Source organism: Aquila chrysaetos, chromosome 1, assembly GCF_900496995.4.
Source record: "Aquila chrysaetos chrysaetos chromosome 1, bAquChr1.4, whole genome shotgun sequence".
In the NCBI taxonomy this organism is placed as follows: domain Eukaryota; kingdom Metazoa; phylum Chordata; class Aves; order Accipitriformes; family Accipitridae; genus Aquila; species Aquila chrysaetos.
In genome coordinates, this window is record NC_044004.1 from 51273675 (window position 1) to 51300305 (window position 26631).

Genomic DNA, 26631 nt, shown 5'->3' on the forward strand with positions numbered 1-26631 from the left:
AGGCCATATTTATCTAAATACTCAGTTGCGGATTTAAGTGCCTACTTTTTAAAACATTGGCTAGCGAAACTAGCCATTTATGGTTCTCAAAGGAGTAATTTGAAATTTGATGAGGAAATCTTAAGTTTTCCACTCCCAGTACTTCCACCTACCACAGAGTGGTTTTGATGGCATTTGAATGCCTAAAGGCATGGTGGTTTCTTTCGCTGGTTAAAGAAGCGAAGCAGATACCCCAGGGTATAGTGCTGCTGATTGGAAAGCTCACGTCCTCGGTAAATCAGTCGATGCGTGAACAAGAAGTCAGACTTACTCTTTATATATGAAGGCACTATCTCCCTGAAACTGCTGTTACATGATAAAAAATCTGCATCAGATGGAAAATGTGCACTGGTGATTATTGGTTGGATAGGATGCTAGCTTGTTTTCTGCACTGGTCCTTTTTCTGCTGGGTCAGTCCCCTGGGGACAGGGGATCTCTAGGCTTTTTCCCTACTGCAGCAAGACTACAGGGATGAAGTAGGAAAGGGAGACCTCAGTTTTCCTGCCTACAAAGAGAGCTTGCCAATTGCAGCATACAGCTGAATGAACGCAGCTACTGTAGGGAAACACCCTGCTCCTGGCAGTTTGGGTTCGGGACTAATCTTCGGCAGCCACTGGCACACAGGAACCTGAATGACACCGCAAGGAATTCAGCAAAGCTCATTAATGAAATACCCTGTGTGATTGCCCAAAGCACTGGGCAGTTAACTGAAGTAGCCTGAACCCTAGCAGCCAACCACGAGACACAAGAAGTACAGAAACACAGCAAAGGAAACAACTATTTTTGGGAAGAGGGCTCCAGCTTGGGATGAGCAGCTGGAACACCCCTGGTAGCAGAGGCACCATGCAACCTCATTATCTCAGGGTCTGTTCTGCTCCTCTCCCCTCACCATAGGAAAGAGTATGCCAAGGTGGGGTCCTCATGCCCTCTAGGTACATGGAAATACCATACCTGTAACACCACCAGATCAAAATACTTCACTGCCATGTCTGTTATCTTATGCTCTTTTGTACTAAAAGATAAAACTTTATTTCTTTTGGGGGAGGAAAATGGTTCAGGTTACTCTGATGCTCTCGGTTTTGTGCATGGTGTGCAGGCGTGCTGGCGGGTGGTGGTGACAATTTGCTACAGCAGTGACACCGCAGGGTTAAAACGCTGCCCTCTCCACCGCGGCTCCTGGGTTGCTGAGCTGGATGAATAATGTGTTGCTGTGTGGCAACAGGGCTGCTGAAAGGCTGAGTGAATTCATGCGAAAGGGCAGAGTAGTGGCCTCCGCAGAAAAGCCCGTGCTCATGAACAGCTGTGAAAAGGCAACAGCACTTACACAGAAGGAAGCAGATGGGTTTCTCCTCTGGCAGGGACAGTGCGTGGTGGCTTCCACCGTACTAAGCTTTGCAAAGTGCCAGGTCTCAGGCCTGAATTCAGAAAGCCCTTTATAGTTCCTCTGTCTTACAGACATCCACAGATTTAGCCAGAACGGCAACACTTAAAAGTCCTTTCTTTTCCCATGTCAGCCTATAAACAGAGACCCAGAATAATTAAGACAGTGTTCATTTTATTGTACTCAGCATGGAAACCAGGAGATGTAAAACAGCAAAACATTAAATTCCCAAGGGACTCGATCAGGTGGGTAACATTGCTTTAGTACCACTGTAAGACTTCTTCACATGCAAACTTCTGTTGGTATGTCTCGAATGAATGCCACGGTACACCTGGAAGCCTAATACTAGCTTTACTTTGTACAGTACATCACGTTCAGTCAGTGTAACTATAAAAATAATAAAGCCACAATAATATTAGTTGTTGTTAGAAGCCCCCAAGTTGGTTTTCTGCTGCTGCTGACTGATTCACAGCCATCATTTCTGTGGTGCTTGCAACAGCCAGGAATTCAAAGTTCACCTACCCTCTCTCCCTTTAACTCTGGGTAGAAACTCCCAACACTTTTCAGGGTGCAGCCGAGACCTTAACTTCAGACGTGATTTTATGTACCACGAATGCATGGATCTTTACCATTTTACTGAAATTCTTCAGGGCACTGTCTAAACTTGTGTTTGATGTACTTGAAACTATTGATTATGAACTGGGCTAAGGGAAGTGTTGTCAGGAGGACCCTCCAACAGAAGGGTTGCCTGTTGTAGCAGAGCTGCTGAGAAGCATCGGAGAGACTTGTATTCTGCAGCAAACTGCTGGAGACTTTGCTGGCAGAATTGTCATTTATTTCTACTCCAGATAGTGTCAGTCTAAGCAGAAAGCTAACAAAAACTTAAGGTCTAGTATTTCAAATGGGACCCAGTTGACATGATTCTGTTCCTAATGAGCTCAGATGCTTGCTATCACACATTGTCTTTGTGTAGAAGCCAGTTTGTACATACAAGGGTGGATTTCCACAAAGCTCAGGAGCCAGTGTACAGCTCTGTACACCCCAGCCACTGCACTTTCTGTTGACAGTCTAGACCCAGAGGTTGGCCAACTGGTGGTTTTTTTTTAGATATGGCTGTGGGAATTTTTTGAGACCAGATAAGGAGAAAATCCTTGTTTCTGTATTGCAGAGTGATCTAAACTTGCTTCAAACTTGTGGAAAATGCTAAGCCTCCAGCATTCAATCAGAAGGGCAATGGGAAAAAAATCATCTTAATGAGTATGAGTAATGCATGAGACCTGCACATGTGTATGCCCCTTTTAAACATGGACACATGCAACACATAAGCTTACCTACAGCAAACATTTTCCTAGAGGAAAAAATATTTCCTCTCTGTGTGACTGGGCTCAGTATTAACATCATTTTCTTCTTTAAAGAAGCCTGAATGATGAAAGATATGTTTCACATTGCAAAATCTTCCTTGTCAGGATTTGATGAAAAATCCACATTATAAATGCTGGGAAGGAAGAGCTGTTCAGAAAAATACAAAGCAGAAAACCCAATAAATCTCAGAGTTTCAAAAAAAAGGGATTATATTCATTTCAGTTTGGCTCGATTCAGCTGTAATAATTAATTCTTTCTTTTAAACATCTGCACTGACTCAAGTGGCATAATTTAGGCCCCTAAGAGAACACTGCAGCCATTTCAATGTACAGGACCTGACCTTCAGCTCCATGGACCACCACAGCATCCAGTGACTCCAGAGATATTTGGTAATGTGTGGCATTTGGATAGGGATCTATGTGCATATCTTTGGGATGACTGAAAGTGCTGTCCACTCAGACAGGCATCACAGAGTCACCAAAAAATAAACTGGCAGAGGTTGAGATGTTACAAAAACAGGGGGAAAAAACCCAAACCAAACAGAGGGAAAGGTTTCCTTCAGACCGTAGCCCTTAACTTTCTAAGACCATGGAGCCTGACAATCAGTTGTCTCTCATTCAGAGCAGCCATTTCCGTAAGTTGGGTATGAAAGACTTACTCTGTCTTGGTAATCTTTTGCATTCATTTTTAAAAGGTGTAGAAGGATGGACACGCAACAAGACAACGGAGCTAATAAGCTAATAAAATTTCTACTTTCATACAAATCTTGCATATACTGAGCTAAGTAATGAAACACTGGTATGGTAGATTCCATCAAGTTTCCAAACTGAAAACCAATGGCAGACAATTTGAATTTCCCATCAACTTCAACGCTGATTTCCATTTGGATTTCCACTTGTAGCTTTAACACTTCAACATAGTCATGAAATTCAAGATAAAAGCTAGTGTTCTCTTTAGAGCATATATTCACCTTTTCCGAATCCCTTCAATATACTTCTCCAAATGGTGGACTTTACAAGCTCTTACATGGTAGCAGCAGTAATAAACTGAGGTTGTTTGCCTGGTGGTTTTGTTGAATTGTATTTGGATAGATCTATACATACTAGCAAAATATACAGACTTTGAAAATGTTCATTTTCCTAAAAACCACGGGACACCAACAATATGAAAAATGTGTGAGCTCAGAATGAACAAATAGGCAAAACTTAAGCAAAACATTGGCTTTATAGACATAGAAAGGGGAATTCCTTGCAAAACACCTACATCAACTTCATTTTACTTCTCTTTTGGTCCCTCCCTCCCCATGTTTCTTAGCAATTCCTTCTTGTATATTCCAAAGAAGGTTTTCTTCCTCTGAAATGCAGAAGACAGATATTCTCCTCCTTGTCCCTCCAGCTCTTTCCCCACTCTTTTTTCCAAACCAAGTCAGCAGAAACGGGGCAGGACTTCAGCACTTGTGCCCAAGGCAATGCAAAGCTGGCAGACACCAACCAAGTGCACACAGACAGAGGTGGAGTCACAGCCTCACATGAAATCCAGGACTATATTGCAAATTGCCTGCAGTGAGGTTCTCCTTCAACTCAGGTTTTGTATTGGCAACGTTGAAACATGCTTATTCTCATCTCTCCTGGTGGAAAGCTCCTGAAGTGAAATTAGAAGTAACTCTTTCATTCTCATTCACTGCTTTTATTAATGGTTATGGCACGTCAGCCTTCCCAGAAGATGCAACCAACAAGGAAGAGTTTCCTGACAATTAGCTTGTTTCCCAAGACTTCTCATCTTGCAACACATTGAATTTAAGAGTTACTTCAACTGGCTAGGCTGCAACACAGGTCTTTTTCTTTTTTCTTTTTTTCTGTACAGATTTAGTCTTGGGAATGACAAAGTACTTTCTGTTTTGAACCCTCTTTTTATTAGCCCAAATGGATTTCCTTGGTTGTTAAACATCCAACCAGTGCAATGTGATTCTGAGTCACTGGGCAAAGAAAAAGAGTGGGGGCACATGGATCATCTCCCCCTACCCTCTGCCATACCACTACTCCAAGCACACTTTCATTTTCAACGCTGATGTGACACCAGGAACAGTCTTTTTTGGCTGCTACAAGACCACTCACATAATATTTGCTAATTGTTAACAAAACCATGGTTCTGTTTTGCTGCTGGTGAAAGATGCATCATCCCTATGAGGATTCACATTGTCATCTAGACATTGTACGCAGGAGACAGCATAAATAACCAGCGTTAAACTAGCAGGTTGCCTACAGTCTGCCCCAGCAAAACAAAGTGAAAACCTAAAATATTTTCCATGAGGTGTGCTGGTGATTATTGACTCATTTTTGTGTGTTGGTTTTTGGCATGTTATTGCTTGGCTTCAAACACACACCTGCAGGACTCCTGTGCCCACCAGACAGCTTCACAGACATTTTGCAGTTTGTCTTTGCACTCGTATTTTCCCCAAATACAAAAGCACAGTGCTCTGCTGACGACTATGTTTTTTCCAGTTATACCCATGCAGTTGTTCCAATGCATCCACTTAGTAACTTGCCATCAGCATTTTGTGGTACATATGTATTGATGAAATTTTCCTGGAAGAAATGTCGTTTGGGGTGGGGAGGGAGGTGTGGGTGGTGAACACTCACAGCTGGAAGCAGCTGCAGGGAACCAGGAGAGATCTCCCATTCCTCACGAAGAAAAGCTTATTCCAGTGCTGGCTCAGCACCCTGCTTATTCATTGCCAAGCCCAGTTTGGTCTCAATAAAGCAACTCATACCCATATGCTAGAAATATTTTGGAGAGCTTAAGCTAAAGGATAAAGTTAATGGAAATCGGTGAATGCGGGATAGCCATTTATTCTCCTCTGGAAAAAAATATGACAATCCATTTATATATTCAGACTGAGCATATTTGTAAAGGGACAGTTCAGAGTAAGCTGGCTCACAACGCTACAGCGAGGGGGACAGTGCAGAGGGACGCGAGCTGAGCCACCGGACACCATTTCACAGGAAGACAGGCTGGGCAGCAGCTAGCGAGGGAGGAGGTAGAAGGGAGGTGAAAGGAGCAGCGCAAAGCCTTGGACCTGGACAGGACACAGCAAACACTGCGGACAACTCGAGGAACCTCTGCAGGGCTGACATGGACACAACATGGGAAGAGACACTGAACTTGTCAACTAACCTGACCTATTGATACTGCCAATATTAATCCCACACAAAAATTCACATGAAACTCACATCTCAGACACTGCTAGGAAGGGGATGGAAACAGTAGTACCAACAGAAAAAAGGTAGGAGACTTTCCTCCTGGTAGGCAGAGGCGGGAAGACAGTCTCTAATGTAGTATTTCAGAATTAGCAGTTCAGCATCAAGTGAGAGAGGACTTGAAATAATGTACAGAAATGGAACAAGGATGTGCCATAAAGCCCCCAAATACATACAGAGGAAAAATAGGAGTCAACTCAGTACTACGCCTAGGGGCAACACCTTTCACTGAACTGAGTTAAAATATTGCATCTTACAGTATTTTGCCTCTCTGCTGGGGAAAAATTGCCCCTAACCAGCTGCTTTGAAGGTTTGGCGTTCACATACTCAAAAAGTCTGGCCTCCTAAGTAAAAGGGGACCACCTCAGGTCTGCTTCACAGAGAAAAAAAAAAAAAAAAAAAAAAAAAGAAGAAAAAAAAAAAGAAAAAAAAAGAAAAAAAAAGAAAAAAAAGAAAAAAAAAGAAAAAAGAAAAAAGATATTAAGACTCATTTACACTGTGTAAAACTGTAAGATTTACAGAGTATGTTGTAAGAGTAAGATCTACAGAGTAAAAGTCAGGTGTGTGTTACTAGAGACAGAAATAAATTATCATTGTGATTCATGAAAAGTCTTTAATGGAATAAAAACAACTCCTATTTAACTCTAGTACTCTGCAGGAGTACAATATCCAAATCCTCAGTGCTTTGCAGGATTGAAAACTAAATTTTCTACAAACTGCAGGAGTTCCCCAGCCTCCCATCATGAGCTCTAGTGGACAGAATAAAAAGCTAGTGGGAAACACATTTCCCAGGCTGAAAAATATTATTAAGGTGAGAAATGTGACCAACGTACATTTGAGACATAATTGTATATCACACTTCTGGAGAAACAGTCACTAAGCTACCTTTTATTAGCAGTTTCTACAACTTTTCTAACATTAGAAATACAGCAAAGATTGTCTCAAGCTTTCAGTACTTTTGTAAAGTAAATGTTTCAAGTTAACAATATAATGGTTTATAATATAGAGAGCATTAGGTAAAACAAAATACGCACAGGCTAAATAAATGCTACTTGGTTTATGAAAGGCAGCAAGAAAAGCACAAAATTACTGCAAAAAAACCCTAGATTTGGCTAAGGACCTAAAAGGAAAATAACCAGTGTAACACACTAGACATGTAGGCTTATGGACCCAGACGCACAGGATAGTCTGCACCTGCGGGAAAACGTTACTGTGCATCTCTGGAGAGAGTAGAAAGATCCATATCACTTCAAAGACTGATTTACAGGAGAGGTGCTCGGTGCCACGGGAGGCTGGGAGCAGGGGCTGCCCAAAAGCTCGCTGCTTTTGAAAGACCTGGCTGGAGTGCCACAGCACGGGTGAGGGCATCATCCCGTCAGATGCGGGTACATCTACTGACGTGCTCTCTCGTGCCTCACCTGCCCTGCGTGCATCGCGTGCTTATACTTTAAGCGTGACTGATGCAGGGGAGAAAAAGCCTGCAGAATATATCCCCCTCTCACCTCCCCTTCTAGCCATCAAAATCCCATTCTTCCAAAAGATAATCCTTCAGCCTTGATCCTCACTCTTTGCCTGGTTCTCCATTTCAATGGGAGGGGAAGACCTGGCTCTCTGGGGCTCAGACGAGAACGGTGCCCCACAGTATCAACAGAAGTGAGACTGCTCAGTGATCATAGCCTTTTCATGGACTTGCCTCAGCATGGGTAACATGCACCAGGAAAGTTGTCTTGTGTTAGGTCTTTACAGCTGTTGAACCTTAGTTTCACTCCACCCAGCTTCCCCAGCCCACCCCTTTGTATAAGACCTCGTGATGCACACAAATAACTTCCCATAATAATTCTGACAATCTCTCTGCTTCTTGCTTTATCAGAAGGTGCTGCTCTCCCTGCAGCAAGGTGGCAATTTAAATTTGTGCTTTTGCTAAGTGCCTAGCTTTTCATCTGACAGTAGTCAGGATGGGGGCATAATGTGGTAATACACCAGCTGTGGCAATAACAACGGCGTGATGGAGCGCGTGGCTACTCAGAAAACAAAGGGGAATAATTTTCCACTGTTGCTGCATCACAACCCCAACAACACAACTGAACAGCAGGACTCAAGACTTGGGGGGAGGGATTCTCTCTACCACCGCAGACATCTACGCACCCCTGCAAACCACGTCAGTCTAACACAGAAGAGGGAGCAGGTCGGACGCAGCAATTAGGACGCCTAAAATTCTGCAGCATGGACTGGAACATGTTGTGCTGCCTCCCTTTCAGTTTTTTATTTGAGGATGTATCCGAGGAAATGGATTTCCGGGTCTGACTGTTCTGGGCCCGGATCAGTTTCTCGTGTTCCCGTATTTGTCTCTGTAAGTGGTTCTGGATGGCAATTCCCAGGGATTCTGGATCAAGGGAAGCACCGTAAACCTCCCACGTCATGCCCTGCTCGTCCCAGACAACATCCCTGACGTGTTTGGACTGCTTCACCTGCACTTTCGCCTCCATGGCCGGGGTGGGCTGCTTTTTGTTTTCCCCCAGGTTCGGCAAGGCCTGAGCTGAAGCGGGAAGAGCTGCTGTGTGAAGGTCGCGTCTGGACTCCTTGGCCTGGAGGCCTTGCTGCCGGGGAGCTGCTGGTGCCTCCAAGGCGGGGGCGAGACGTGTAGAAGTGGCACTCAGCTCGGGCGTCAGTCCTGCCTGCGGGCCTGCCTGAGCCTGGCCAGCATCTCCCTGGCCGCTGCTCTCCTCCTCTTCATCCTTCGAGCGGGCCTGCATGCGGACAGCGGCACGTTGGCTGCTAACATTCATCCCTCCTTTAGGATCAAGCACCACTGAGTTTTCTTCCTTTGGTTTTACCGCAGACTGATTAGGAATGGCCTCCCCTTGACTCGCACCCTTACTGCGCACAGGCTTTTGCTCAGAGCTGCCCGGGACCTCCTTCTGCTCGACTTCGCTGACTGTGCTACAGAGTAAGGGTAACCGACTGCTTCGTGCATCATGGGCAACATCTTGCACGTTGCTCTTGGCTCCTGGGACAGCGGCGGCAGAAGCGGTGCTTGGTTCGCCAGTGCCAGACCCAGACCGTGCTGGAGTTTGATTACCGGAGTCAACTGCAAGTTGCTCAACAGGGATGGGCTTTGGTGGGACTGGAGCATCCGTCGGCAGCTGAGCAGCATCCTTGTCATCACGGGCTGCACCGATCATTTCAGCATTACCCACAGATGTCCCTTGGGAGGTAATGGCTGCAGGGGAGGAGGGGAGAACAGGTTTTGCATTATCTGCTGCCGCCGGAGACACCACGTCAGATGGGACCCCAGGCAGTTTGACAGGCTGGGTTTGGGCTGAAGCAGTCGCAGCCATAACAGCAGTTGATTTTGACGTGACACTGGGAGAACATGGGGACTTTTGTTGTGAGGATAAACTGTCAGTAAGTGCAGGCTGGCTCAGCCCCATACCTCCCTGGTAAATTATGTGCAGTTCTTCCTTCTCCTCTGGAGGAGGATTTCCTTTTAAGAAGGCAGCAAGGATGCTGGGACTGGTGGAGGCCGATTTGCTCTCCACGGTAGCCACTGCCTGAACCTCAGCATCTCGCCATGTCCTGCTTACTGCTTCCTGAGTTAAAGAGCTGCTCTCCGGCTGAACCGTCATTGTACCCGTTTCTCTGAATTTGGAGACCTGGGTGGGGCCTGGACTCCCCGGCTCGGCGTCCGTGTTGCGCACGGGATGCAGACTCTCGTGACTAGACTGGGCCGGTGCCTCGCTGCTCTGCACCGCTTCAGTTTTGCCTGTGGGATGCAACTGCGCAGTGTCTGCAGCCCCGCTTTTCGCCTCCAAACCGGCCCGTGGGTCTCTCCCCAGGTCAGCTTCGGTGTGCCTCGCTGACTGAGGCGAGGCTGACTGACATGCAGCAGAACCATTTTCTTCTGCTCCCCTGTCTTTTTCCCCTCTTTGCAGAAGGTTTGCCTGAGAAGTACGACAGGACTCATTACCCCTGATAGGGTCGCCCGGGGAAGAATAATTTAACACCTCAAGTGCCGGCTGATCGTCACTCCCCTGAGGTTTCAAGGCAGAGTCATCCATTTGCGTCAGGGAGCTCGTTTTCACCTGGTTGCCTTGCACAAACTGCCGGGAGCTCTGGGGGGCTGGCATCATCTCTGGCCCCCGTCCTGCCAAGGGGGCTCCGGCTGCAGCAGGGGCTGGCGCTGCCGGTCCCTGGCTGCCCGCTGGCCGGGAGCAACCAGCAGGCTCTATGGCTGCAGGATGCCCCTCCGCAGCTTTGCTGGCGAGCCCGGGAGGAAAGGCTTCCTGCTGGCTAGCATCGTCCTTGCGGCATTGCTCACAGCTCTGTGCGCTGGCAGCCGGCGTGCATTTCAGGTCGAACAAGCAAACTCCAGCAGAGCCGGACGGCGTGCACGGGAAGCCATTGCTGGCCCTTTCGCCGCTGGGTAGTTGGGGCTGGCGGTTAGCAGACTGCAGGTCTCCCAGGTGGTCCTCCTCTGCAGAAGCTGTGACCAGGGAAAGCTTGGCAGATCTCAGAGGATCTGGTACAGTCCCCATGGACCGTCTCCGAGATGCAGCTTGCCCTCAGCTTCTCCTCGGAGTTTTCTCGCCGCGCGGTGGGTACAACAGGGCAGGCCGTCGGCGACAGGTTTCCTTTACAGCTAATCTGTTAATGAAAGAAACATGGTGTTAGCAGCAGTCAGATTTAAGAAGAAAAAAGTACCTAGAACAGATTGATTTTACAGCTTGGAGAGAAATACTTGCGGGCAAGGGGGGAAAGTAAAGCACCTGATTCTGCCTAAAAGTCACATAAGAGACATGGATTTCAAGGATCTCCCAATTCCAAGGTCCGGATGGAGAAGACAATACTAGGGACAAAGCAACAACAGCTGCCCTGTTGTTGATACATTAATGAAAACATAATGATATGCCAAGAGGGAGGAAAAAAAAAAAAAGAAATATGAAGTGAAAGCAGGGATGAATGGGAAGGGGCGCAGACTTTGTGTGGAAGTTTGAGGTCACAAAATAAACTCACTGTGATAAAATCCTCTAGCAAGCCACCTGTGGAAGGAAAGGTGCTGCCTTGCTTGTTGTGCCTATGTGAAGAGCAGATCCGATTCCCACCCTGTGACCTGAGTGGATCCCACACCTTTGCTGAGCACCAGTTCTCCCTCCTCACGGAGAGCCCTTCCCTAATTCCACTACCAAAAAGGACGTGCTCACAGGGGGCAACAGGTCAGTTCAGACTAATGTGGATGAACCCAGACCTCACTGGTGAAAGGAATACGGAGGGACGACGACCTGCTGGGTGGTGCAGATAAACACCAAGAGAAGCTACTGCACCGTACAGCACCGAGGCTGTGCACATACTTACTGCTTTCACATTTGGATCCTTTGAAATAATTACAAGGAATCCAGCTTGATTAATAACCAGGGGCACAGATGATCTAGAAACCAATTTACGAGCAGGTGGTATAAAACTGGAAGGGGAATGTTGCAGCACCGCAGAACAGGAGGGGCCCATGCCCAGTGAAACACTGGGGAAGGATTTTAAGCAGGTGGAGCAGAGTTATCCAGGCTGAAATCTGGCCAGGACTGCAGAGAAACCATTGCTTCAAACAGGAGGTGATCTCCAAATGTGCTTGTTGGCTGGGCTTTCAGAAGGACTTCGCACTGCCCAACTTGCACCCTGCTAGAGGTCAAGGGCTGGATCCCTGTCAGTGTCAGCAGAGTGGTGGTGGCCAGTGATAAAATCCCACCCCAGTCTTCTTTTAAATTGCAGGCTACCTATGTCTGTTTAAAAGATTTTCCCCAGCTTATGCTGCCAGCAAAGCACGGGTATGGGACTTGGGAGACACCCTGAACATTTAGTTTTATGTTAACCAGAGAGCTGACACTGGGAAAATTACTGTACCTCTGTGTGCCCATGTCTCTGCAGGTACACAGTGGGGTCTCCTTTACTACATCACTTGGGAGACGCTGCTGGAAGGAGCTGTGCAGCTTTTCCAGGCCCTCCCTACCCACTAGCAAAGTCCGCAGAAGCCCCTTTCAGAAAACATCCCTACTCTCCTTCTCTCTCTCAGCCTGAAAGGCAGCGGTATAGCTTCCTTAGTTACTGTAAAATTAATCCTAAATTTCAGCACCTTAGGGTGCTTAGAGCAACAAGAGACAAGTGCTCAATGAAAGGAAAATTAAAACAAATACAGCCAGTCTATTCTTCTAAGAAAAGGAAAATGCTGCGACTTATTACTTATTTATTAAGCTTTATGTCTTCCAGATATTAATAATTTATTATTTTTATACTATCTCTTCGGGCTCTGTCCAACCACACATATACGGTCTGCTGGATTAAGCCAGCCCTGGGAAACTGTAATCCTGCCCCTCAAGGATCCCGAGTTTCTTAGCTGCAATCTGTGATAGCAGCCCTGCATCACTCCAAAATGGCTTTCTAGCAAAGCTAACGATTGCTAAGCTTTTTGAGAAGTACTCAGTTTATGTAAATCAGACTGAAAATTGGTGGAAGTTTGTGTCTGCCTACAAGATGTCTTCACTTCATTTACTGCTCACTTTAAAGCCAGCCAACGTAGTCCTGAAGGAAAGGAGGGCCGTTCCATGTTCACGCTGTTGTATTATGAACGTCTAATGACCGCGAGGAGAGGAGCAGATGGCTCTGGGCATCTGTCTAAATTCTGTTACTCTCGTCTTTCCTTTTCCAAATATCGATGCAAACCAAACCAGTATATACAACTGGGCAGGTCACATTTCTTTTTTTTTTAGATCCAGAGTTTATTTAAGAACAACCAAACAAATAATGGAACAAAACCAACCTCCATTTTTAGGATGAGACGTACTACTCGGTAAACAGTTTCAGAAGAAATAAAGACAGCAGAGCAAATCTGTTTGGCTCTTTGCTATACAAAATCTGGGAAAGGCAATCTGCATGCTGGAGCACTGTCTTTAACTCATACTCATTCAACAGAAGAACGATTCCTAATTTTTCAACTAATTGTTCTGATCTAAACACCCACATGAATTCTTCCCATCTGTTTAGTGGCTCTTCACCAGCATCACTAGAAACACACATTTAAACGACTGCCACATGTGCTAATTAAAAGCGATTCTGCTACCAAGCTCTCAATGTATAATGTTGACAGAGGAAGTTCTGCCCCAAAAACCCCATGTGGACCTATTCTCTGATGTGGGACAACACAGCATAACCCAGACATTTCGCTTGACCCTTGAACACGGGTTGGGGGGCTGGGTCATTCTACTGCCTGGGATAACTGTGAAAATGAGTTAGTTTATGAGAATAAGGTTTTTACAAAGACTGTGTCGTCAAAGTCATGGGAGCTATTTTCTTGTTAGACTCTTCCCTAAGCCATCCTAATGACAGGAGCCAAAGGCACTGTAGTAGTCTAAATAAACGCGGTAATTTTTGACAATGCTCTTTCTTAAGAATTAATAAAAATCAGAAGGAAACATAAGTCTTACGCCACAGAAAAGCAAGCAAACCCAACTAATTACAGAATCGGAAAGGCATTTTATTATTGCAGTCTTATTTATGATTATTATCTCATTTTTATTATTGGATTCCTGTTATATAGGAGTGAAGAACAACGCTGGGACCTGTGAGCAACACTATTCAACTGCCAAGGCAGTGAGGATTTAAACCAACAAGCAACACCAACTGCAAGCAAATACCTAGAAGAAACAGAAATACAAAACTCAGTATTAAGCCAAAAAACATGTCAAAACAAATCAAGATCACTGATGAATTTTTCAAGTGTTGTATGCCTGACCTGGAGCAAGCATCCAAAATTTTCTTTTATCAGGAGGTGAAATTAGTATCTCCACAAAGGTCAAAATCAATTTTTAGTAATAAGAACAGCTTTTCTACACCAACACAGTTCTCCTTCACCTTATTCTTTCAGACTAAATTAGCCTGCCTGACTGTGTCAATCTCATCTCAACATAGAATTTTTCTAGACCTTTGCAACAAGAAGTTTCTAACTTTGACAAAGTCTATGTTTGGCTTATATGGTCTGGGAGGGTTCCCGCATGGCCAGCAGACGTTCATGGACTCTTGTCACTGAGTAGGTCTTCTTTATGTGCTTTAACACCCCCCCCCCCCCCCCCCCCCGCCCAAACCTCAAGAAGTTTCCAGGCAACTCAATGCTGACAATGTAAAGAAACTCTTATTTATTTCAGTAACGCCCATCCCCCAATAAGGCAACACTACAAATTTCCCACTTGCTGCTTATGAGAATGCCAACAAAACCAGAAAGTCTGCACGTTTAATAAAACAAAACAAGAAATTTCCAGGAAATTCCAGCATAAGATTCTGCCTCCCATTCCCTCTTGAAAAATCTGAAAATCTGCAAAAGCACAAATAAGACTGCCAGCATCTCCACCTAGCCTCAATTTTAAAAAGAATTTAAAAAACAAATAATGAAAATCAATTAAAAAGCAGCTCCCAAACTAATCAAGCACACCCTCTGCAATTCTGGATTCTCATCAGCTTTCCACTCCTTGAGCCCTCTCTTCACCCTTGTCTCTACAAATGGAAGAACTGAATATTTGCTCTTAAAAGTTCTAATCTCATCATATGATCTCTCAGATCATCACAAAAATCATCATACAACCGCATGGGTTAAGGACACAGATAAATATCTGCTGAAGCAGGAATTCAGCTTCCCTTCTCATTTCTTGTCCTGAGGAAAAGACAATGGCACGCTCTAACTCATATTAGACCACTGAATATATAGAAAACAAAACACATTTCTTTAAATTTTAAACATACACATGCACTTGCATCCTTCTAATTCTGCACCAGTGGTTTTTTTTTTTCCAGCTCCTTAAGTTGCTGTTCTCTGTAAATGCTGTGACTTCCTCTTCGTAGTGTCAAAGGGTGTTTGTTATTCTGTTTGTTTGTGAAAATTTTACTTCATGGGTTATTTTCTCCTAGTTATCTGTGGGACCAAAGACTGGCACAACAAATGACGGACAGCACAAACCAAGGACATATTCATTAAAATACAAAAGAGGTTGCCCGAAGAGGTAAGAGAGAAGATACACAGCTTCCATCTTTCAGCGTGCTTTGGGATGCTGAGAGGAGACAGACTCTTATGCTACAATCACGGGGAAGCAAGAGGTGACAGGGGATGCAACCAGATACCCTGCATACACGCAGTTCCCATAAAAGATGGGGTTGGCATTGCAAGGACAAGGTGCATGAAGTCCCACTTCCCCTTCTACACCTGGGGACCGCACGCGTTTTTGCAGGCCGCACCTGCAGACACCGCAGGAACCCATGCCAGAGACAGACGGGGAGGTGGATGGCAGAAGCAACAAGTTCAACGCCATGGGGCTGCAGCACCCTCTGCGCAGATGTTATGCAAAGCGAGTGACTGCATGCGGTGGTTTGCTTTTTACTGGCCTCTGCTGATTCAGTTAGCAGAACTGCTGTAACACTTTTAGCAGATACTGCAAAATACCTCTTTACTCCCTCACTATCCATTGAACCGATATGACTTTACTCAGCCCAGATGGACAACAGCCTATTGCTAGACTCCTTTCAGTGCAATAAGGTGTTTTCTGCCCTTTTTCGCTATTCACCTTTTCCTGTTGCTCCTTGATGCTTTTCTGCTGCCTTAAACTACAACTTACCTCGACTCTGCTCATCAGCTGAGCCCATCATCATGGTATCTGAGCACTTTAGTTGCAGCATCTGGGCTCAGGGCTAGCTGTCATGGGCCCGCTCAATAGTATGACCATAGGAAGGTCATACTAGTTCACACCCAAAGCCTTGTTTGGCTCTCTCACAACTGCCCTGAGGACAGAAACAGGGCAAGATGTGATAGACGGTATGTGTCTTCTTTGTGCATTCACTATTCTGTCCCCTTACATGGCTGGCTGGGTCAGTCATACCCCTCTAGGAGGGGAAGGGAAGACATCTCAGCTCGATGGGCCATGGAACAAATGCTGGAGAGGAAGCTGAGAAGGAGCTGGGATGTGGCAGCCCCCGCAGGGAGCATCCAGCCAGGCACCAAGGGTGACAGGAGGAATCTCCTGGGGACTGGAGAGGACCAGGCAGTCTCATGCAGCTCAGGAGCCCCTGTGCCGGCTGCAACCCTGCCTAGGAGCAAGGGCCTGCCTACAAGAACTTGTTATCTTACCTGTTTATTTTTATTTTTCAATATATTAAAAATTACATTTCTCATTTGTGACTTTTTAACTCTAGGTGTGCGGGGTTTATTTGAAAAGCTTTTCAATTATTCTTGTTATTTTTGGGGGTAGGGACGTTTGCTTTAGAAAAACGTTAGATCTACTTGAAGGCTCTGGCCAGCCCGAAGTCCTAGCACTCACCCAGACATGGATCCTCTGGTACGCCTTTCCTGCTGCTGGCCATCAGGAGTATAAGGATTTTATGAATTGAAGGAGACACTTTAATCACCTTTGGAAATGAATACACATCAATTTATGAAACCCCTTTGCATATTTGGCCTATACGAAATGCTGTGGCAACGCACACGTGCATGCCCCATGAGAAAAGGACTTTTATTTGTACAAGCCTGCTCACTGGAAGTCTAGGCCGCTCATTTTAGTATTAAAGCAAACACCACCAAACAAAACCCCACAGCCCCTCCTAAAACCCTTCCCAGCACCTGCACTAGAAGCACTTTTTAGCCACCTGTGACGCACACCACAATACTAAATCAGCTGAAACGACCAAGGGGACCGCACGAACAGCCCCGAGGAAAACCCAGCTCCTGCCAGGGTTCTCCGGGCGCAGCCTGGCTCCTCACCGGACCTCGCAGCTCTTCCGCCCGAATGCTGAGCCACAGCCCACAGCGCCTAGCAGCTCTGCTCGCACAGGTGTCAAGACACGATGCGGAAAAATGGAAAAGGCGGAGGGAAAAATGGGAAATGAGTCCAAAAGGAAAAACAGAGGGTAAGTACTTAAGAAAAATGTCAGGCTCTGCTTGTCCTTGCTTTGTAATGGTAATAAACCAAGGAAAATTGGGTGAAAAATCAAGGGCAAGATGCGCTGCCGTTTTTTTGCCAAAAAGAGATGGCTGCCAATCAGCCTGACAGCTACTGAAGATTTATCTAGCAATATTTTGTACAAGCTGAAGAAATATATTTTTCTGGTTGTTGACTCCTCTCATCTTGCATCTCTCTGCCAGGTATAGGCTTTAACTCTGCAACGTGCAGAGCAGGGGAGCTCCACTTTAGAAGGACAAAGCTCAGCTTAACCTGCTGCCCACAACCTGCAGATGAGAATATCGGTTAAGCCAGTCCTACCAAATGACACAGTGGCCTCTGGGCCTAATCCAAAGCAAAGCAAACTGCTTTGCATCTTCCTTCATTTTGCTGAGCTTTTGACAAACCTTAAGTACACCCTTCCAAGAGGCCACAGTAACCTTACTGCAAATGATACAGTCTACTCAACTAGATGCAAAAGCAATTCTGATTAATTTTAAATAAATTTTTAAATCTAATATTTACAGTATTTTCTCACTGCAGCATGCAGATAGCTTCGCCGGATTTTGTTTCTGCAGGTAGCTCTTCCACATGTTCTCTTTAAACCTACGCTCTCTGTGCTCCCTAGACTCTCGCTGAATTCTTGGGAGTCCAGAAAGCGCGGTGCCTGGCAGACTGCAGAAGAGACTGGATCTCTCTTCAGTACTCTTAGGTACTTAGCAGTGAGCACAAGGGATCGTCTATATAATTCTGGTACTGCAGTGTTTATCCCAGTTTAGAAGCAAGCATCAGTCACTCCACCCCTAGCATGACCTCAGGATTACCAGAAAATTCAGTACTGGCCTAAGCAGCTTTAGACTGGTATGAAAAGAATGCACCCAGGTAGGGCTGAACCAGATTTGGGGTACACCTCTGCTCCAACTTCAAGCTGAAGGGTGCGAACCAGTCCAAGTCCCATGGCTGCCTGAGTGCAGGATGGTGCTGACAGGCTCATCTGAGAGTCTGGGTTTGTGAGCTTGAGCAGAACCTCGCCTCAACACTTCAAAATGGTCCAGAGACACATGTGCACCTCAGCAGTCCCCCAGGAACAGATGTGTGGGAATATCTGCAACCGGCTTTTAATAGGCAGGCCCATAACCACAGATAAATAAAAACTGTGTGGTGACCAAGCCTGATTCAGCTCTACTGTCCTGCTGGCAGCAGAATAATTAGTTACCCTTCAACTAGAAAGATGTCCATCTAAAAGGAAGTACAACCACAGCTCTGCTTTGAGACGGGATGTTCTAGCCTGTTCCCCATGGGCAGTGTCCCTCTCAACCCAGCCAGAAGACAAGCAGCAACCACCACGTCCAGCTCCGGCACCTGTTCATGGAGCCCCGATGGGAGCCCATGTGCTGTTAGCAGTGCCACGATGTAAATCTTCTGCGTGCATGCAAACTTTGCTCCTGGTTGCATTTTGCTTTTAATCTCTGTCAGCAAGTCATTGTATCAGAAGAGATCACGTTACCCTTTTCTGTACCCTGATGCGTACAGCTACCGCAGTCACACCAGTGACTTGCACTCAGAGGTTCCCCAGCACCAAAGCTGGGCCAGCTCTGCTGAAGAGGTCACTGTCCTCTGGCCACGGCCAAAGGCAGCAGGCTGGCATGTGCTGCGGAAGTGCTGCAAAGGCAGCTTGTTTTTGTGGGAGTAAGGACCAAATGGTTATGGATTTACGGGCGCATCCCGATTTTGCAAAACTCTTTCAGGTTTCGAGAAGGAAAATGAGGTTACTTTGCGCTCCAACGCTTTAAAGCAGGGAAAAAGAGTATTTAAAAGTGGTAGAAACTATAGTCTTGACAAGATTGCCAGAAATCAACGTTTGGAAAGGAGATTGAAAATCCTGATTTAAATTAAGAATCGTGGCATCATCTGTTGCCCTTGAACTTTTGAGCCTTCAGAGCTCACCTCACAGATCAAAAGCTGTGGGAAGCTGAGATCCTCCCATAATTGCAGCCTCTAGAATCTCTCAAAAGAGCCCCACGCACAGTCAGAGGGGGTGGCACGGGAAGGAACCGCAAGAGGGCTGGGTGGCAGCCTGAACACGCACCACCTCCACACCCTTCTCCCCACACCATCCCCTCCTCTGCCTCTGCTTTCCCACTCAGGTCGTGCTCTGCTGTGCTCCTGAGCATCCTCCCTGCTGGCAGAGAGGGGTCTTGGGCAGCAGCATGGGGCTGCAAAGACAGGCTCTCTCTTTGCATGCCTCCTCCCAGGGTTACAGCACCCGGTAAAAAGGCTTGCTTTGGACAGGCGTGTAAGTGTGCAAAAGTCCCTGCTGAACACTGGGCTTGCTGCAGAACACTGCCAAGAGCCCATCAGCCTTTCTCTCCCAAGGTGAAAGGGAAGGATAAATGGCTTTATGAAAACAGCCAAATCAAACAACAACTACACCAACCAGCAGCCAGCTGTAAGAGCTGCATAAGCTGCAGCGACATTTCTACCTCATATCCTAGGCCACCCTAGAGGGGATGTGACATGTGAACAAAACCCGCAGGGATAGATATTTTCCTTCTTTTTTTTTTTTTTTTTCCTTTCTTTTTTTTTTTTTTTTAATTGCATGTTATTATGTTTAGCCTCATTATTTATCAACACATTTTTTTAAATTTCAGTACCTGACACTGGAAGTCATTTTTAAGGAAATGCAGCCTGACTTCAAGGGTAAGCCACATTTCAGGAGGAATGTCTGTGCGCATGCTCCTGACATGTGCACATGAGAGGAAACCAGCAACCCGCTGTCCGCATCAGGCAGGTGACTCCACTTCACATAGCTCACTGCCACATTATTTTTCTTCATCTTATTGAGTAAAACCAAGAAGTGGTGTTTGAGGGATGTGGGCAGGAGGGTCATACAGACCTTTCAAACACCACTTTAATGTTTGATGCTGAAAGCAACAGAATTGCCTGTCAACCAAGTGGGAATTTAATTCCTTATCTATCCCGCTATCATCTTCTGTCTGATAAAAGGACTGTGAAATCTAACCCCTCATTAATGCATTTCATGCAACTGAATGCATCTGAACATTGACGGCTGACAAACAAAAGCCGTTTTTCAAGAGAGCAGTTTAACAATAGCCAACAATAAATACCTTTTTCCTACACAGCAATGCCAACGTGACTTCATTATAAAGCAGAGTGATCATCTTTAGGGGTGAAAGCATAACACTGGCTTAGTGCCCATGCAATTCTTGCTTTCTCTGCTAAGACTCCCAGACAACTTGCAGAAACCAGGATGGTGAGGTTTATTTGGACATCCACCTCATGGGAGCTGGACCAAAACCAAAATCACATTTTGTGTGGTCAGGAAAACACAACTACTGCTGAGTAGGTGCGTCTTGGAACGGGTGGCTCTTTGGGACAAAGGATGTTATCTACTTCTAACATGCTTTCAGATCCTCAAAAGCAAATTTCCTGAATTTCATGATGACCTTCTCCTTAAGAACATTCCCCAGTGCACTAAATGCAAACACTCATCACGTGACTGAAGCAGCCCCAGTAGTGGTGGTAGCACCCTTGATAATTAGGCCTGATTTGCAGCTGAGTAACCATGTTATTAGTGCCCAGAGGAGTGTATTGTGGCAGCACTTTTTTTTTTAACCAACCTTGCAAGTAAGGAAATTTTGCCTTGGAAGAGCTGATAGCAGGTGGAATGTCTTTTGCATAAGGTAAAACCCAATGATAATGTTTAACTCTCACGCATCAGCTGAAAAATTAAGTTCTCCTCATATATCATATTATTTTAATGAAGATGCTGGGCTCATCAGTATTAGAGAAGGGAATAGATCTATACATAACAGGCACCTGGCAAAGGACATACCCATTGTTGTTTACAGGCGTTATCCTAACGGAAAAGAACTACTCCAAATGGCATGTAATTAGAGAAGAAGGATGCAGAGCCTAACCAGTCATTATTGTAACAGAAATTTGCCGTAGCGTGTGATTAACCTAAGAAAGGCATAATGATGATCTCACCATGTCTGCTGTTGCCTCCTAGCTATCAGAAACACAACTAATGTGAATAAAGAGGCTTGCAGCTGAAACAGCTATCACTGGGGCTTTTTTTTTTTAAATAAAAAAAATGGTTAAAAATATCTTGCCTTCTTCCTGCCACCACCTCAGCAGTTGCTTCCTGTTTCTTCACGTTCTCACTTTGCTCCGCTGCTGTCTGTCATTGACAATAAGAGCAGTAAAAAGAACACAATAATCTCCTTAGTAAACTGCCTCCTGCTAAACGCCTTCTCAAAAAAACCAGGAGAGGAAGCGCCGTGTGCTGGGCCACTTTGTCTGATGTATTGAGGCTCTGCAGGAAACCAAATGGCTGCAGGTTGGAGGCCTTCTGTGTTCAGAGATAAAATCAGAGCAATTCAGTGGTATCTCTACCAACCCCCTAAATGCTCTTTTGAGGGCAATGACTCAAACCTGTACATCCAGCTAAGGACTCTGACCTGCTCACCTCAGTCACACGAGCTTACGATATGACTTCTCACGATACGACTTCGATGTGACTGTTACATGAAAAGCTGTCATCTCAGTCTCAGACTCTTCTTTTTCTTTACTTGAGGCTATATGCTTTATTTTGTTGAACATTGACCCCGGTGGAATTGGACCAAACCAGAGACCAGCACCTCATTTGTTATTATTTTTTTAACTGATGAGGTACTGCACGTGCGACATGGGGAAAGCAGGATGTGCTAACCAAGCAGGGACAGGATGACACATCCTAAATGGCACCATGCAAAGCCAGGAAAAATAACACTTGTCACGTACTGCAGCTAATCAGTCACACCATCGTTCTTTATATCCAGAAACGACAGAACAGCCTAACCATGTACACAGCACTGCAGTCGTGTGATGGCTTCCAGCCACTTGACCTAATGAAGGCAGATAGGAACACGTTGGTAAAATATTACACCTATAAACTACACCGTGTCTTCTTCAGTCTCCACCCAGAGCTGACAGAAGGTGTTGAAAGACACATCTGAGAAACCTCCCAGATGACAGCGACTGCCACCATGGCAGATCTGATCAGGTAAAACTGAGAGAAACTTATTGTTCTGGCTCTTGGCTTGAGAAAAAGGAGGTACTGGCACCTATATCAACTCAGCGTTGGTAAAAATCAACCCCCAAACCTTACTTCACTAACTTTGAGTCCTGAAATTCCCTATATAGTCAGAGAGCTCCTCAGGACAAAGAGAGGCTCTTAAGTCATCTCCATCCACCACGTGGATGTGCTTGAACAAAGAGACTTCAGTGCTTCCCCTGGCTGAAGAAGCCAACTCAGTCACCAAGTCACTCTCTCAACACCTCTGCCTTCCTGCAGCAAAGAAAAACACCAACAGCTGTGCTGTATGACAGCTTATTTTAGAAACAACTCGTTATTTGCAGTCTATCCCACAGGTGTCTGATGGTAATAGCTTTTCAGAATTGCCCTTGCAGGCAGCCCAGGGGTGTAAAAATCTCTCACGCTAACAATTGCAGGAACCATCCTCCCTTCTATTAGAATTGTCTCCTAACAATGGCTTGTTCAAAACATGTATTTTTATCCTTAGATTCAATGTGCTTCCATCCTTCCAGCCCCAACAAGGGGGACTAAGTTACCCAACAGCCTGCAGCTTTTTATACTATGTTTTAAGTGTGGATTTTCACAGGCTTAAGAATAATTACATTCTCTGCTTCTGAATTCTTAAAAATCACAATGCCCATAAGACAAATCCTTATTTGGTGTTAGAACTGAACTAAAACCAGAAATACTTCCTCAAGACAGCAAATATTTAAGAGATAGTAATGCAAAATCTGGAAACTAGTTCAATAAAACATGCTGGAAACTGAGACCCAGCATGTCTTATTTTGTAAACCCTTTCAAAGCTAATAATAATAATAATATTGGGAGTCAATTACTGGCATCATCATAAGCCAAAGCTTTGCCTGTTGCGATATGGCACAGCTGTATCCATACTCTGGACCTCTGCCTTATCCATACCAGACGTATGGTCCATACCCTAGACCCTCTGCAAGGCCATGATGGCTTACACCAGCTAATGTGACATCCCCACTCCTGTCAAGGGCTGAGATGTTCCAGAGCTAGAGTTCAAGGTTTACACCGAGCCTAACACCGCGCATACCTCTTCTCCTCATTTCTTCTGCATTTAAGCCAGGCATATTTACATTTCCATTTATCAGGTGACTGAAGCAACTCACACTGTGATGGAGGCACTGGTAGAAGGCATTAACTTTGACTCGAATCACTGTCCCTCAGGATGATTGCCAAATTGGTTAATGATTATAATTAGCATTAATTAAAATGACAGCTGAAACAAGATATATTACATCTGGGTTTAACAAAGTCTCAGCTTTACTGAAGCTAGCTGCTTTGACCACCTGGCCAAGCCCAAACCAGACAGCCCCACAGGCAGCGTGACTGGCGCTCACCGTGGCAGCTATCCCTCCAGCTCACCTTCACGTATGGTGAAACTACAAGTTTCTCAAGCTACATGCAGCTGCTTCCCAGTACAAAACCAAAACATGCCCCCCCAAGCATTCAAAAAAAAAAAAAAAAAAAGAGATGTGCCAGCCCCAAGCAATTACTGAGTTTATCACCTAACGCCCAGCTCCTCACATCAAGCTGCATTCCTTTTTACTCCTCTTTGGAGCAGTTTTAGCTGCCCTTGCTCAAGCTGCCAGTGTATTTAACCTGCAAATCTTAGAAGTGAGCTGAGGTCAGGCTGTACCTTGCTAGAGCACAGCTGTGGGCGAGCGGGGCTACGCGATAGCTTTGTCCTTTTTTCTGAGTCAGCCGGAGTGGAAGCTGGCAGGGCGTGAAAAAGGATCATTCACAGCTTAGGGCTTAATTACTGGACTCACATTGAACATAGATGTCTTATGCACAAAGGCATACTTGAAGAAGCAAGAAAACACATGGCAACCTTAGAGCTAGTATGAAAATCCAGACAAGACGGGTTTTTTCCACACAGGACCTTCTTGAAGATAAGCACTAGATGCTTCAACCTGCCATCTGACAGCTGTGGATGCACAGTAGGCTTCCTACCACATTTATTGACATCCTATATATGGATACAGTTTTTATTACCACAAACTATGCATACATACATGATTGCAGACAGGCATACATATGCACATAAAACTTGATATATGCTAACGTAAAGACAGTCATCTAGCCTAATCTGGGTGATTAAAGCTAGGTGCTGAAATCAAAGAAGTTTGATTCTCAAAAGTGCTGAATAATCAGAATTACCAGTAAAGCCAGTGGGAATCAAAAGTTGCTCAATATTTTTGAAAATACAATTTCTTTTGTTCCTGTTCTTATCCAAGAAATGCCAGAAGGCCCTAACATATTCTGCCATTTTGCTGGATGCTACGTGTGAGCATAGATATACTGAACATTCATAGCTTAAGCAGGCAAGGTACAGAGCAGAGGTAGCAACTGGTACTTTTTCTGCCTCTTCTTTAGAAGCTAACACAGCTGAAGATCACAGAGAAAACTATGCAACAGTCAAGTGTCTAATGCCCGTGATTTAACTTCAGAACACCTTTCTCCTACATCTCATCATCTACTACTAAAAACTCCTTGCAATCACAAGTGTAGGAATCTGGCTTTAGAGATCCACCTCTGAAACATTACCAAAAAATATTCAAAGGCGCGTCTCCCCTTGCTGGATTACTGCCATACAGCAAGTCCTGAATATATAAAGAGGCAAAGCAGCCTGGTACCTCTGTTAAAGCACAAGCTAGAAAACCAAACAAGTGTACCGAATATGCTGCTGCCAGCATTTGTGAAGAAAAAAATCCCAAAGCTACTAAACCCCCAAAGCACCACCTTAAAGCTGAATAAGCAAAGGATGATACTGACTAGGAAGGCCATCCACCCAAGAAACATACTTGCAACCACTGCAGGGCTGTAAGTGTTCATACAAGCAGGTAAGCACTTTCGGAAAAGGCTCTGTTAATGCTCTTGCTCTTCGGAAAGCTTGGGCAGGGCATGGGATTGGATGGGATATGAACATTTGACAACAGAGAAGAGGACACCCAGTGCAAACGAGGCAGCAGGCAATGAGGTACTGAGCAAGTGACTCTACTCGATTATCTTTTTTTCTTCTTACAGGTGAGCTGCTTCTTTTGCAGAGAGCAAGGCTGGCAATTTGTTCTGAATGATCCTTCCTATAAATCCATAGCCTGTGTGCTTCAGCAAGGGGACTCAGAGAAGACCAAGAACGAATGGAAGAAGTATGTGGACAGAGAGGCAGATTGGGTCAGAAGATCAAGTAAGTCCAGGCTATAGAGCTAGGAAACTAAGAACAATTAATCAGATATTTCTTGTATAACCATATTATGAAAACCTCAGGCCCCTCTCCAAGAAGCTTGGCTGTCACTGAGGTGAGGAGCCTGCACCTTTCGCTCCATCCCTGCTCAGCTGCTGGTCAGTACAGTCCAGGTAATTACTATAGCTTGATCATCACTACCTCTGCTCTGTTCGCTCTGCTCTCTCATCTATTTATTATCAACTCTAAACCATAGGCGTGGGCAGCCACAGGAAAACTGTTGGGTTTGTTCTACCCCAAGTCAACAGGAGAAAAACATTTTTGCAAAGGTGGACTGCCAAAGGAGGTGGTTCGAGAGAGACAGGTGTTTGGTTAGCACTGCAGATGGGCTGGAAACCCCCCTATCACCACTTCAAAACTCTCACTCTTTTACTTTTCCAAGAGGACAGAAATCATGTTCCTTTCCCCTAGTGTGTGTGGGCTTTACCACACACTTTTTTTAAGGGAAATGCCACAACGCATGGAAATTTGTTAGCTCCCTGCTCTCTTCTCTGGGCAGCAACTAGATCGAGTTTCTCAGCTGTTGAATTTCAAGGTTAGCATGCCTCAGTCCTAAATGTCTCCCACAAAACTAGAGAATGAGTCTAAATGCTGATCCTGGAAACACCAGCGTTCTCCCATATGGACTCAATGACTTTATTCCATTTAGGAGGCTGACCTCTCTCTACAACGGCTGAGTGAATTCTGGCCAGGTAAGAAGGCAGGAGGAGGTAAGAGGTGAAGGGAAGACCTGCTCTTGCAGAAAAAAAGAGGACATACAGGAGAAAGCAAGTTGGTTGGTCCATGTGATACAGAAATTTGTTGGCCCTCTGCCTCCTGGACCTAGGCTTGGACGCTCTTCCAGCACTGATTCCCCATCTGTCTCTTACTCCGTGCTCCTTGCCAGACCATTTCACAGCTTCATATAGCTCAAGGACAGGAAACTGTTCATAAGAAATGGATGTTTTAAAATCATGTTTTGCACCATGGTATAGCATCATTTTGAAAGACATATTTGTGGTGGTGACCATGTTCGTACCTCTTGCTACCTCCCGCTGCACGCTCAGCTTGCACTTTGTAAGCATTGCTCTGTCTTTCTAAGCCTCTGATGGCTATTTTTTGCCATTTCCTGATTTTTTCTGTAATCAGTTAAGTCTCTTTTTTCCAATGGGTGACTAACAGCAAACACTATTCAAAAAGCTGCTTTCTGACTATACAGAAAGTATTTTTCTGTGTATAGGAACATAAGAAGCAAAAAAAGGAAAGCAAATAGGCTT

General features: G+C 45.2%; 1 protein-coding gene and 1 long non-coding RNA gene across 6 annotated transcripts in view; both read right to left on the reverse strand.

Annotated features, from left to right (window-relative positions):
- Positions 1 to 1581: 1581 nt before the first annotated feature.
- On the reverse strand, positions 1582 to 6437 carry LOC115346781. The gene is made up of 2 exons (XR_003925255.2): positions 3882 to 6437; positions 1582 to 3842 (listed from the first exon to the last, which is right to left on the reverse strand). It is a non-coding gene; the product is annotated as an uncharacterized LOC115346781 (long non-coding RNA).
- A 201-nt stretch (positions 6438 to 6638) lies between these two features.
- The window catches only part of GPRIN3 (GPRIN family member 3), a 93108-nt gene continuing 73115 nt past the window's right edge, over positions 6639 to 26631 (reverse strand). For 4 of the 5 annotated variants that reach the window (XM_041125569.1, XM_030024819.2, XM_030024806.2 and 1 more), the window contains one exon: positions 6639 to 10683. In XM_041125569.1, coding sequence (XP_040981503.1) covers positions 8199 to 10574 — 2376 coding nt within the window. In that variant the 5' untranslated portion in view covers positions 10575 to 10683 and the 3' untranslated portion in view covers positions 6639 to 8198. Of the gene's footprint in view, positions 10684 to 16822; positions 16844 to 26631 lie in introns of those variants that run through there. The other variant, XM_041125567.1, reaches the window with a different exon arrangement.